This window comes from Parus major, chromosome 1 (genome assembly GCF_001522545.3).
Source record: "Parus major isolate Abel chromosome 1, Parus_major1.1, whole genome shotgun sequence".
In the NCBI taxonomy this organism is placed as follows: Eukaryota; Metazoa; Chordata; class Aves; order Passeriformes; family Paridae; genus Parus; species Parus major.
In genome coordinates, this window is record NC_031768.1 from 8713494 (window position 1) to 8728194 (window position 14701).

The 14701-nt window shown below is 35.3% G+C and overlaps 1 protein-coding gene across 1 annotated transcript in view; it reads left to right on the forward strand.

Moving 5' to 3' along the window:
• CFAP47 (cilia and flagella associated protein 47) overlaps positions 1 to 14701 on the forward strand; it is a 259171-nt gene that overhangs the window by 19010 nt on the left and 225460 nt on the right. Inside the window, exons 17-22 of the mRNA XM_019008576.1 lie at positions 730 to 852; positions 2240 to 2371; positions 3561 to 3638; positions 4194 to 4338; positions 5865 to 5959; positions 13658 to 13808. Of these exons, the coding sequence (XP_018864121.1) occupies positions 730 to 852; positions 2240 to 2371; positions 3561 to 3638; positions 4194 to 4338; positions 5865 to 5959; positions 13658 to 13808 (724 nt within the window). The remainder of the gene's footprint in view (positions 1 to 729; positions 853 to 2239; positions 2372 to 3560; positions 3639 to 4193; positions 4339 to 5864; positions 5960 to 13657; positions 13809 to 14701) is intronic.

Genomic DNA, 14701 nt, shown 5'->3' on the forward strand with positions numbered 1-14701 from the left:
AGAGTTTCAAGTTAACAACAGACTCTTAATTGAATTTTGTGTTGTTATTTGAACATGGTATTTGAGAAGCAGTGTTCTGGGTAGTCTTCTAACCAGTGACATTCAGATTTGGCTAGTTATTTGTTGTCTTACATTGCATACTGGGGAGTATGAAGAAGAAAGACTTTTTCTCTTTTTTCCACTCTATTCTAATGGCTACATGTTTTAGAACTGTTATTGGGAGCCAAGAAAACTTTTCCCTTTCTTTTGATGAGCCTGGTTTTGTTTTTAGTTTTCTTTTTTCCTAGTAGATATTTTTCTTTTCTTCCTCTTCTTTTGAAGTCTTGTAAGTTTGCCATATGTAAATCAAGATGCATGCAAATTACAATATTTGTGTTTCTACTGCTATTAATATCTCAGAAATATCTTGTCCTGATCACACATTTGGAGTTAATGGAGTTGGTGCTGTTAAATTAAATTAAATTAAAATATTTTTATTGGTCTTGAAATAAGTCCAGAAATATCAGTAGGGTTGAGTCTGTTTAGTCTGAATCTAGATAAGTTCAGTAGATTAAGTAAATCTTGTCTCTCACTTAAGCTGTGTTTTCCTATTTCAATACTCCCAATTTATGTATTTGCACAAATATATTAGCTCATTATGTAATAAAAAATTAGGCAAAATTATTTATTTGTGTGTAGGAATATGTTATATAATTTGCTTGTTTTATCTCTCTCTTTCTTTTTTAATAGTTTGGTACTACTAGAGTTCAGTTTATGGCCCAAAATATATCCTTCTTTCATAGTCCAATTGATTTCACTACTTGTAAGACAGCCACTATTCTAAACACAGGACACAACCATGCATACTTCCAAGTAAGAGACAATTATTTCTAGCACACTTAATTCCTTGGGTTGGGGAGCAGAAGGGAGTTAATTTTACCAGATTGTGTTATGGTTTTGTATTTTCAGTTGTTAAATATGTACCTGTTTAGGTTTTTGTGATGTTTTATGGAGAAACAAGATTGATGTAAATAGGACTTCTGTCCCTCTGTCAAATTTGCACTGAAGGGTAGGTGGGACAAAAGACAAACAAAGTGGTGATGACCTAAATGATTCTGGCAGTTTTCTGAGAGCCAGGGGTGAGGGTGCAAACCCATACTGGGGTACCCTATGGAAAAGCATTTATTGGATGTTGTCTTACTTTGAGAGACAGAGCAAACTGGCTGGTTATCCTGCCCATGTCCAGTCAGTGCATGCAGGCACCCAGAGCTGTCACAGCACATTGAGATGACTTTGGTAAAGCAACATCCAGGGGCAAGAGGGGCTGTGCAATGAATTGAGGAAGGGATGAGATAGATGCCAGAGTGGGTAAAAACATAATACACAAATTAGTAGGAAACCTAACCTCATTAGTTTTGCTAATCACAGGATAATAGCTGTATTTAGTGGAGGAAAATAATTTTCATTAAAACCTTCAGAGTTTTTGTTACTGATTTATTACAGTGCTGAGAAACATGTTAAATTTATTTTGATTTGTACTAGATTTCTCTTTTATCAGCTGAGCATTGAATAATAAGTAGTAACATAGTGTTGGAAGCTGGGCCTGAAAGAGTAAAATCAGCATAGCCAGTAACATAAACAAACATACCCAGCCTTTTTAGCCTCCAGAATTACTCTTAAACCAAGACATAGCTGGTTGGTCTTGGTCATTATCACTTGTGTATCTATACTTTAAAAAGCTATGTGTTAGGAGTGCATTAGAAGAGAAAAAATTCCTTTTGGTCTTAGCTAACTGTGGGTAAACTGGAAATTTAATTCTAATATTATTACTGAGCTATACAGGATTGGGGTTCTGTGTCCTATCATAGTGTGAATGTCAAAAAAGAAGTGAGGAATTTATTTTTCACAGAAAAAGAATTTTTTGTAGAATATTTTCAAGACTTGCTAGATAGCAAGTCTTAATTTTGATAACTTAATGTAAACAACCCAAAACTCAGAACTCGAAGTTTCCAATTGGTGAAAAAAATGATTTCATAGTAGAAACTGATAGTTATGTTCAGAAATCTGTTACTTTCTTTTGCTTACTTTCATTTTTCCCCAAACTAAATCCAAGTTAGCATTATATGCTATGAAGGTTCTCCTTGTAAGACTATAAAGTCTTTATTTTATATATATTGGTATAAATAAAACAACAACAAGAACCAAAACAAATGAAAGCAAACATCTTTTTTCAGTATGTTTCTTGTTTGTGTTTGTGAAGGTTCTTGACACAAACCCACTGCCTGGAATGAAAATCACCCCCTCTGTAGGAGTGATACCTGTGGGAGGCGTTGCTGATCTCAAAATCTCTTTCTCTCCAAAGGCACACATGAATTTTGATAAAAAAGTGGAGGTATTTCAAAACTGGAAGAACTTTGTCTTTTGAGTGTTATCCTGTGTGTTTGTGTGTGTATGTTCATGCCTCTTTTGGATTTTGTTTCCAGTTTTCGAATTCTTTTTAAGAACAAGGTTTTCTTGCAGCAGATCATTACTGCTGTAACCTATTCTGTTTTTTTTTTTTTTTGTCTCAGTCCTGCTCAGAAGTATCAAAGCAGCCTCTCAGTTTGAGCTGATCCATATTATACCACTGCCAAGCTGTTGGAAGTAATGTGTGATTGCTCTTTACAAGATAATGTAGACATACCTGCAGTTTTTGTAATCTATAGAGAGGCAGGATTGGAATACTCTTACATTTTTAATTTCTTGGCTTTTTTTCCTGGTTTTCTCAGACATGGCTCTCCTAGTAGATTTGCTTTGATAATAGGCATGCAATAAACATGTAACATTTTGTTTTTTGCATGCCTGTTTCCTGAAATAAGTGAGATTGGGAAAAAAGATGCCATCAAGAGCCTGAACTCTGCTACCATTTCTGACTGATCTTGGATTCACCATCTTCTGGGGCTGCATATATTATGCTTGTTAAACCTAGTATTCATTTATTTTTTTCCATTTTTACAACAGATTTAATATTCCCCAGAATAGTAGTGTCTACCTTGTACCAGTACCTCTGTCAAACAATGTGTGTTGTGATACACATTCCAATCCTCACAGCTGCTGAACACAGATTCCTCCTGTTGGAAAAAACTGCTCATTCTACTAACACAGCCTCCTGCAATATTATTTTTGTCTGCAGAATTGGGGGAGACTGGTCTCTGGTCTTTCTTTCAACTCTGGGTTGTTATTTTTGTTTGTTGGTTTTTATTTTTTTTTCTGTATTTTTAATTAACAGCTATATCTATTCAGCTGTATCTGTCCCAGATGTGGTATGCCACAAAGGCATGATTTGAAGCCACACATCACTGGAATCTGTGTATATATGTTCTGGAAAACAAAGGCATTTATTTCATCTCTTCATATTTCTGCAGAAAAAATGCATTATATTTTAAGGACAGAGTTATTTTCATATTTTCAGTGCAATTTATACTGACTCTCTGCTTTGTATCTGTGGGATAGGGCTGGGTTGTTTTTTTCGTGTTTTTTCATGTAATTATGACAGATCTGGTGAGTTAGTTATGTTAAAGTGACCTTGTCCCTTCACTTAGGTGGCAGTGAGGAATGCAGCAGAACTCACACTTCGGATTGGTGGATTTTCAGAGATCACTGAAATAGGCATTGATGTGGTAAGTGTGAAGAAATTGTAGCTATTGGTAAGATTGGTTAAGTATTTTGCTTTATCTTGATGTTAAAGTGGCTCCTCTCTGCTTCATATTTTTCATTTCCTCCTAAACTAATTTCCCAAGAAGATTATCAAAGAGATGAACCTAGGAAGAGGGATTAAAACCCAAATGTGCATATACCAGTTGCACTAAATGATAGCTGCCAGCTTTAGTTTTTGAACTGGACAATCTGGAATAAGTCTGTTGAAAGGGAGACGATTTCTTAAGGTAGTTATAGCAAAAAATGCAATAAAGGGAAAAGTAAGCTACTGATCTGTTTACTGAATGATGAAAACTTTTCTGATGGTGTAACTGGACTTTATATTAAATTCTAAACTCTTCTATTTTGTGTCCTGGAAAGATTTTAAAGGTAAGGGTTATGTGAGACTATTGATTAACCAATACTGTTATTGTGTTATAAATTGTGAATCTTGCACAATTGCATTTTTTCACATTATGTTCAACTATAAACTTAACTTCACAGTCTTTTGACCCATTTTTTTTCCTTTTAACTTACAGGAAGTGTTTGAGTTTGGTGGTCTTGCTGTAGGTGCTACAAAATCAATTCCATTTTTACTGCAGAACAAAGGACAATCTTGTACCAGAGTGGAGTTTGATTTTTCTACGTATAGGGATTTTCAATTGAATGCTGAAGACAATTCAGGTATTTGCTTTTGCTATATCAGAATTTTCATTAAATAAATAATAAAAAAAATGTGGAGAGAAAATATGTCAGACCACTTCTGGTAGCCAGATTTTCTGATACAAGAAAACCTAAACCAATTATTTTAAAAGTGTTGCTTAATATAAATTAAGAGGAGACATTTTGATTTGCCTAGAAGATGACTTTTGACAAAAATAAATATATGCAAAGTGTCAGGTTGCCTATAGATTCTTTTCCTCCAGTTTTTCCCCACCTATAGTTGCTAAGGTAGAATAAAAAAATTTGAATAACCTCTAACCAGTTAAAATAAAATATTAGAAAACCCTAACAAACAAAACCAAACAATTGTATTAATTTCCTATTCATGGACTCATACCCACTTTTTGACAATGTTTACCCTTTGATTGTTTCATCACCAGTATAAGGGTTCAGACTTTTTTCCCAAAGGGACATGGTGTCTGCAGGTTAAAGACAGGCCCTCTGTGTTCTGCATGAATACCTAGCTCAGGAAGTTACTGGGGCAGTAGTGGAATTGAGTTATTTTTTGCTTGGTACAACTAATGCAGATTCTTATCCTGCACATGGTTGCTCATGGCTTTCCTACTCCAGTCATGGCATCTCCTTGGATGTTCCACCATCATTATTCACAGAATTTTGCAGGGACAAGAGGCCTAAGCACAGCTACAAACTTGGGAATTCAAGGCTCTTTCTTCTGCAAGACAATATTATAAAATTTAGTTGTATCTTTATGTTGAACTATATGTGGATGATGCAAAAAATGATCTCCCAAAATTAGAGGGATTTTCTTACCATGTGGTGCACTTAAGAGGGAAGGGAAGCTGGGGGCTCCTCGTCAGTCACCTTAACTTGGAAAAGAGCTCTAAGGCTCTTTACAAGAGGCAAGCAGCCAGTGTGGGATCAGACTCATTGCACATGATCTCTGGATCAGGGTTTGTGCTTGAAACCAGTCGTGTGATACCCAGTCACGTTCAGTACTCAAATGGTAAATACTGGATGAATACCCCTGGTGTTCTGTGATGGATGCTGGTCTTGGAGGAATATTATCTTTGCTGGAAACCTGTGCTTAAAATTGAACATGGAAGCCTGAAAAATGAAGCAAGCCTTATTGGAAATGCAGATTATGCCTAAAAGTAATTAAAAAAAAAAAAAAAAAAAAAGAACAAACCAGTTTCAGCCAACTATTTTTATCCCTTTGGTATTAGTTTATTATGTAATTAACTATTTTAGCCTAACACTTTTAATCAAAGGTAAAGGACAATGTTGTTCTGATTTTGTCTGAAATATTGCATTCTCCTGAATGAATAACTTCCATGAAAATTGCTGGTGATTAATACTGCCCAAATTTACCTTCAGAATCCTTATGAGATACTATATTCTATTGTAACTTTGTGAGAAATGCTTACCATGCAAATATATAGATACTTGATACTGAAAATCACTTTGAAATAGTGTAGCAATTATAATACTTCATGCAGTAACATCTGTTTATGAATTTTGTTTGGCAGTGATTGACCATTCTCGTTCAAACCCCAATTTGTATTCAATTACCTTAAAGGGAGGGTCATCTTTGCAATGCTTCTTGATCTTGGTGCCAAAAAAGGTAGGTTTATGGGACAGTAGTGGTTAAGTTAATTAAAGTCATGCTCTGTGATATTTCTGTGCTGGGAAAATAGAGACTTTAGATGAACATTTTAGTATGCGCAATGGTTTTATAATTAGTAATGCAATTTTTAACAAAACAAGTTCTGAAATAACCTCTTTATAACTTTGTTTGCATACACAAAGAAAATCCATTTTCTCAATGGATGAAAAATGGTTTAAACTAATACTGAAATGTCATACCACATGTTCATGGAATCATTCAACAAACCAGCAGCCACCTTCTTATTGCAGCTGTTCTTGCCTGAATTCCCAGGTGACCAAGAAACTGCAAATGGAGATGAATTTTATGTGTCTTTATAAAGATTATAATCTTTATAAAGATTGGCAAACTTGCTTTCTGGTTGAGCTATTTGAGTGGAAAAAAATTGAAGGTACAAGATTTAAGTTACTTTTATATTCGAAAATTAGCATTTTATTGGCAGTAACTGTCAATAGAGAGTGCTCAAGTGAATTTTAAATTCAGATCCATTGAAAAATGCTTTAGAAATTGAAGGTTTGGGGTTTACACATATTTGGAGAACAATGAACTGCAAGAAAACTTAGTGTATGATATCATAAACCAGCTTCAGAACAAGCAGCTGGGGATCACTTCTACAGCATATAAACCCATTGCATTATCCACACTTTTACCTTAAAAATGAATAACAAATATTATGCATCTTGATAGGGCAAGGAGTATTCTTTTTCCACAACCACCCACCTCCCACCCCTGCCTTCTCAGCAGTATAAAATGGAATTCCTTTGTTCAAAGCATCATTCAAATAATATTTGTATAATACAGGCTGTGTCTGATAATGTTGCAATTTCCTTCTCTGTACACATGGAAGCTATTGGAGGGAGTTTATAGCACATACACTACTCTGGAATTATTTTTCCTGACAGAATATGAGTCAATGGAGTTATAAGAAATTCCTTCTGCAGTATGGCAGGCCTTGACTTAAGGGGAAAGGAATAGTTTTAGAATAGAACTATTTTTGAACAGTTGTTATGTTTTTAAGTATCTTGACACTTCTAAAACAAAACTCATAAGCAAAATAATCAGAATTAGACTGGATACAGTGTCAGGAAAGTATGTAATTGTTTGCAAAACAGTACCTACAGAATATCTTGAGTAACCTATAATCAAAGTGGAGAAACTCAGCAAAGGAAAATGCTGGCATTTTCCTTTAAGTAGAAAAGTCAGTAGTGGGAATACAGGAGTAGATAATGCTCTTGGAATAATCTGTGTGTGTGGCATTGCAGGCCACAAGCCGAACAAGAATTAAGAGCAGAGCCTTACCATACCAATAAGAGCAATATTAATAAAGCCAGTAAAATAATTATTGTGGTCAGGGCTGATAACACTTCAGCTGCACACTTTTCCCATGTGGGATGCTATGTTTAAAGAAAGAAGTGGAACAATTCCACTTGGAAAGAAAGTCCAAAATAAAGCAATGGAAAAGAGAAGAACTCTATTTCCTATTGTGATATTTGAGCTCTATTGCTCTTTCCTTTCCTCTTCAAGTTGCAGAATAGAATAAAAGTAGAAATGTTGCTATTGACACTGCTGTAAATTGAAGTGACTAACAAAATTAATATTTCTGAAGAATGCTGAAATACTAGCCTGCTCTCTATGTTTAACTTAGCTTGTCACCAGAACATGATGTTCAGGATCACTGATCATTATTGATGAGCCTCTCCAACTGTCATTTTATACTGATGTACATTGGCTTAAGTGAAGATAAGGTTATGCCAGTTGGAAGTCTGTTTTAATTGTGGTATAAATTTGGAAAACCAATTTTTATGTTTGACAGGATCAGTTTTGTGACTGTTCTTGCAAAGAAAAAAACCCCAAACCCCCAACAACCCCTAAAAACCAGAGTAGACAAGAAAAGGCTGTAGAATATTGCACCTGTTGATGACAGATTTTATTTTTTATTTTTAAAACTCTGTGTCTAAGTGTTTTTCAAGTCTTAAGAATAATTTTTGGCAAGCAGAAATTACTTCCTTCAGAAATAAGGGAATAAAAACTTAAAAAAGGAAATTTTCCTGGGTCCCTTTTTAGCCCTCTAATAAGTGTTGCTTTAATTAAATATTTTTACTTCAGTTTCGCTTCTGTGCTCAGAATCCTTCTATCTCCCTTTGCCCTTGGTGCTGGGTAAGCTGGGTGTAGCCAGTGCCTTTCTGTTTCCAGTGTGTTGCTGCCTGTCAGGAGCAGCTCACTGCTGGGCAGGACATACCCAAGGACCCTCACAGCTTCCAGCCCACTGGGAATCACAGGTGAGCACCTCTGAGCTGGTGCAGCACTATCACAGCTGGCCCCAAGAGCACTGACTAATGTTAAATGAAGTTACCCAGTGTGGCATGACTACAGGCAGCATCTGGAAGTATTTGTAGCCCCCAGGATGCTGTAGCTTTTCTGTAATTTTTGACTCCTGCAATGTAGAATACTAATTAAAACCATAATTCTCTTAAGAAAGTGCTTGAGGTACCAGCATCTCTTACAGGGATCAGAAACTCTCAGTAGTCACTGATTCTTGAAACATTTTCCTTTGGATCTCAGCTCTTTGTTATTCTACCTCCTCTATAGTCCCCATTTTCTCACCAGATTTCTTTCCTGATTTTCCAGTTTTGAAAAAAGCCCCAAACCTCTAATCTCTGTGTGTTGAGCTTCCCCTATTCAGGTTTCACAGTTGCAAGTGCTATTTCCTGCATCTCTGCATGTGAACAACTCTTTCTCTGATCTCATCTCTGTTTTTTTGACACCTGCTCTTCCCCAGCTTACCTCCCATCTGCTACAAACCTTCTGTATCCCATCAGGTCTCATTCTTTTCTCTCTGCCTTCTGGTTTTACTAGAACTTCCTCCTGTTGTAGTCATTACTGACAACACTACCCTATAAACCAACAAACCGCCACGATACTGGTATTTTCTTTAACAAAGTGGATACTAGGGCTATGGAAAAGTAAAAATAATCCAGGAGCACTGCTAAAAACATAAAAACCCCATGAAATTATTTTAATGTACTTAAAAAAATTATTAAAGCTACTTGAATTATTAATATAAGGTTCCAAGTAATTTAGTCTTGAATGCAGTCTTGAATTCTGCAAAAAACTCCTTCAGATCAACAAATGTAGTACATATATAGGAACTTTGAAGAGCTGCTACAATTTTCACTGAAATATAATATGTAGTAATATTAATACATGGAACATCAACAGATGCTCTTAGAGATGAAGTATCTTGGCATGCTTAAAAAATAAACCTTAAAAAATGTTGAGCCAGTTCCTTCAGTATTCTGAGTGAGAAAATGGAGTCCATGCATTATAGATAAGGCTGGGATATTGCTCAGACAGTGACTGTGCCTTGCTGTTATTCCAGTGTCTTTGAAGGTGTTAGGAGTGACAGGGCTCTGCACCTCACTGTAGAGGGTTTAACCTTAGTGTTTGGTGGCTGTGAAAGTCAGAGCTGTCAGTGAAAGCAGTATTGATATCATCTATATCTGTATCATCTGTATCTATCTGTCTCCAGGCAGGATGATCCCCTGCTCACAGAGGTCCTGCAGGGTCTGCTGGAGAAAGCATGCTTCAAAATTAGGGTTTTTTTGTTGTTGTTTGTTTGTTTTTTTAAACCCTGTTGGAAAATAACAAATTCCAGCATCTTGGAAAAAGGACAAAATATACAGCTGTGTAATAATGAAGCCTTCGTGTGCCTTTGATTGAGATAAATAGAACAAGTCACACCTGTCAGAGCTTATTGCTTAAGCTTGTTGTAGGGAAGAGAGAGGTGTTTTGGTGGGTTTTTTTCTCCTTTTAAATGACCTTTTTTTTGTGAAAGAACAGATTTGTCGTGTGAGAAGTGAATTCTGTGGAAAATCTGCAGCTGTGGAATTACAGGGTGTTGTTGTTGCATCATCTCTGACCATATACAAAGGAAGGATTTAATTTTATTGAAGTGCTTTGAATGATGGCTTTGAACAGCAGTTACTTTATTCATTGTGGAAGCTGCTTATCTGTGATATAAACCTGGGGGAATGAAAGATTTCAGTATATATTAAGGAAAGGCTCATGTTAAATTTGTGGGAAGGCTGGGAGTGTATATTGGGTCCAGTTGCAGGACCAAAACCCTTGGCTTTGCAGTTAGGTTTAAATTTGAATCAAACTGATTTTTTCTAGTGTACATTGCATTTTGTCTCCTTGTATCCCTGCTGAATTTGTGTATTGGAGGTATAAATAAAGGAACTTTAAGGTCAGCATTTTCATAAATACTTCAAGATACTTGAAGAATTTGCATGGTGTTACATGATAAATACAAGATGTAAATTATCTTTTACAGACATTTTAATGTAATTTTAAGGAATAAATAAGCTTATTGATTTACGTGAAATTCCCTGGGAAGTTGTACTGTGAAAGAAAACTCTGTAATTTTAGAGAGCTATCACATATTCTTTGTGCTAAACAAACTATACAATTTCTGAATTAGAAAAATTTTATTCAACCTTGAGAATATATGCTCTATTAGAATAATAATTAGAGAATTGTCTTTCATGCTTTCTAAGATACGTTGTTGCCTTGGAATACTCAGTAAAGATAGAGATGAAGTAACTGCTTTGAAAGTGTTTTTTGAAAATAACAATACTTTTTTCTACTCTGCCACCTGACAGCTGTGCTGTTCATTTTTGATCCATGAATTTTATGCAAAATACTATTTGAGTTTAATATTTGATGTGGTAGTTTTTCCCAGTTTTGTTTCTTGTCTTATACCAGGTAATTAGGGCCAAGGCAGGAAGCCATTCAGCCACGTTTGCTCCCCAGTGTTGACTCAGAGCTGCCAAACTGTTTGTATCAAACCTATTTCATAAATTCAAATGAATTTTGGTAGCTTTTTTAATTGGACAGATTCTTTATGACCAACCACATCTATTTGTTTATTAATTCTAGCAAAAAGAAAAACCAACTTGCAAGTATTTTAAGATGCCATCTGAATAAAAGTTTGTGAGACTGTTATTTTTATTTAAAGAGTTAACTTCTCTGGCAACCTGACTGGGCATCCTTTTTCTGGCATGCTTTGGAGGTGTTCCATGTCAGCAGGCAGCAAAAAAGCTCTTTTGTCTCACCTGTGTTTTTAAAGCTTCTTTTGAAGTACTTTAATTCTAAGACTCTCACATTGTAGATGAGGCCTCCTTTCCAACCAAAATGCATAATCAGTGTACATCAGGACAGGAAAAATGTTTCTTATAATGATATTAACAAACAGGAGTGTTTGTGAAAGAACAATCTCTAGGCCTGTTCCTTCCTGCCCTTCCCATGTTCCCATATGTGTGAAGTCAAACTCGGCTTCAGGAAATGATCTCAATAGATAAGTAACTATAAAGTATTCATAGATTATCTATAAAGCAAGGATAAGTCCAGTAATAGTTTAAGGATTTATTTTTTAAAATATTGTAATTACTTTTTAAAGTGTGCAGTCTTGCAAAATAGGGAATTTTATATTAATGAGTTTGAAAAATGAAAAATTAACTATAAAGAGGTTTTTTTTAATATTTATAGAAAGAAACACAATGATTCTACTTGCAAAGTGAAGTCCTAATAACTGAAATGAATTTTTAATTCTGTTTCAGCAATATGTGTATGTATATGAATTATGATCTGATATCTACTTGCACAGAATTTTGAAGGATTTTTCATTTATAGTGCAATTTACATAATGTGCAGTTAATGTATGAATAAAATATCGATGATTTGTTCTCAATTATATAAATACATTTCTATGAGTTATGTTTGCCCTGAATTTGTACCTTTGTACTTCATAGCAAACATGGGTTTTCAGTGAGTGAATTGAGTCTGCCACGTATTTACTTTATTTGCCAGTTCTTAGAAAATACACCCCTTGTTCTATAGTAAGTAAAACCAAATTTTCCTGATAGTTGGGATAAAAAACAGGTAATGATTTGCTGCTTTGGGAGAGGAATAAAGGGATTCCATCTTCTGCTGTCTGGCCTAAACATACCAGTGTTGATGAATAACAGCTGCAGTCCTAGACTGCACTCCTTTGCACAGAGGAAATCTGTAATAGACGAAACATTTTATTCTCACCAAATTTAATAAAATTTAGTTTTGTTACAAGAATGTATTTTGAACATGTAACTTGATGAAGTGTTTTATGTTGATGACTTGAGGTACTAAAAATAGAAGATATGTGTAATTCAAAGCAGGAGATTTTTACTCAATCTTTTTTTGACATATCATGAGCTTTAGTTACTAAAAAAGATTAAATGTCAATTTTGAAAAGCCGGTTATATATTAGAAAATCTAATCATTATTAGCTTTGAAGAATCAATGTAAAACAAGGGACTGTGGTAATCTTGCTGCAAAAGCTTGCCCTCGTTCCATGCTTTCCTTGAGCTAAGCAAAAGAAGAAAAAATGTTCCACAAGGCGCAGCACACACCTGACTCTTCAGGAGTGTGTAATTATGTTTCACAGACCCTGCTGGAACACCAAACACTCCCAGTGCTGTGTGCTTGCTTCTCAGAGGGTGTTACAGATGGATATGATGTTACAGGTGTTACAGCCTCATGCCCTGGCTTAGGACACTTCTGCTTTTCTTCCCTTTTATATATATTTATATATTCTACTTGCTTCCACAGATGTGAAAGTGAAGAACGATGCTCTATTTTCTGCAGATTTTGAAAGCTTTTAAATGATTCATAACATCTTTATATAGCTGGTTTTACTGCTTTTTTCTAATCAGCATGAAGATTTTATAGGTTTAATTCCTTTCTAAGATTTAAGTGGCCTTCAAGGTGAAAAGAGGATTTGAAGGACTCTAACAGTGCTTTTAGTGCAGAAGTTTTGGTTTGTTTTTTTTTTTTTCCCATTACCTTTATTAAGGTTATCCATACCTTTTGTCTGGTGAACATACTAACTTAGCATGTTAGTCCTTGGAAAGACGCAGTGAGAGGCAAAAAATATCTCTTAGAAAGTGCTTTTTCAAATAAATTTGGCCTTTCTGATGCACAGTGTATCAAAAGAGAGGATTCAGTACAAAACACACCATTTTTTAAGTTCTAAACCTCACTTGGGAATGTGATAGCACATAAAATGAGGATCAAAATCACTGGAATTTAGACTCCTAGAATTCAGTGGCATTTCATGACAAAGGCTTTAAGACTTATTTTTTCCCCAAGGTTTCTCAATTTTAACTCTTGTTTCACCTTTGATCTCAGAGCCCATTTTGTTCATGCTGGAGGTACTGTAATGCCTGACCTTTGCTCTTCAGCGTTTGAGGAAGGCTTCCATAACTGATGTAGCTTTGTTTTCCCTCCTCTTTGCTCAAATAAGCTTTTCTACATTTGGGCCATGGCTCTGATCTTTTTTCAGTCATGAGAGTGGTAGGAGTGGAACACAACACTGTGATTTATCAGAAGTCTTGTCTGTAGCTCTGCTGATAACTATTGGTCATAGAGCTTTTCTTTAATGGGGAAAAAATACTTGGGCACTGCTTACTTAGAGAACTGATTCCGAGTTCCAGTAAATGAACATCCTGTGAATATCATGAACAGGTCCAAAACTGCAATAATTCTGCCAAAATAGCAAACCACTCAGATGGTTCAAGAGGTTTTTTGGGAAAGTGACCACAATATTTTTTTTTCCTTTAGATGGCAGCATATGACTTCATTCTCCCAATTGCTACTCCTCGGGCCAGTACCCCACCTCCAGTTCCTCCCGTGCCTCTGAAGCGCGGCGCAGTCGCACCTCATCCGCCCCCGGAGGCTCCAGCTCTTCCACTCCGTAAAGTCAAAGCTCTTGGTGGGTAACCAGGGCCTTAAAGACCTGCTGGATACATAGATTTGGAGTGATATTTTTGCTTTGCAGAGAATAGCTACTTCACTGGAATTTGTATAATTTGTACATTTCTTGGAAACTTGCAAAATTTTCAAGTTTTGATTCATGTTTTTAAATATGCTTGAAGCTCAACTTTCTATACCTAATCATGACATGGAGAAAATATTTTTTGTGTAGGCTTTTTGTAAAACATTTTTTTGTATTTGCCTTATATAAAAATAGTTTACCAAAACTCTTTTTTGTGTCTATCCATTTATTAGTATTTCTAGACTACATCATGGAAATCCCAGTAGTTACAGCAGTTGCTCTGAAAAGTGTAGAAAATTAGAATACCAGTCATAGTATTTTGTAGAATTTTCCTGTCAAAACTGGGATCTCTAGCTGCATTTAAAACTCCTTTAAAATGTGTCTGAATGGCCCTCATCCCATCTGGCTTGTCAGAGGTTGTTAATAGCCAAAGTTACAGGCCATTTCCTGCAGCAAAGAAATTTATATCTTATATAATTCTTGTCTGCTTTTCTCAGAAATAATTTGTGGTTCTCTTTAGTCTCCTGTCTTATTCTTACTGACATGTAAATCTATATATTGTGAATATTTGAATATACTGGCTTTCTTAATCTCAGTTTTTAATGTATTAACTTTTTATTTGAGATGGCAGTGAAGTACAGAGTGTCTTCCCAGAATGATGTTTATATAATGTTTAAACCTCTTGGGAGCACTGAAGAAAGCTTGGCCAATTAAATATGTAATGTGGGGTTAAAGCAACTCAGATTTATTAGGATTTGTCAATATTTGTTTTGGGTTTTTTTTTTTTACCTTTTTTTTTTCTTCTGTAACTTTAAGTCTTTTGAGATCTT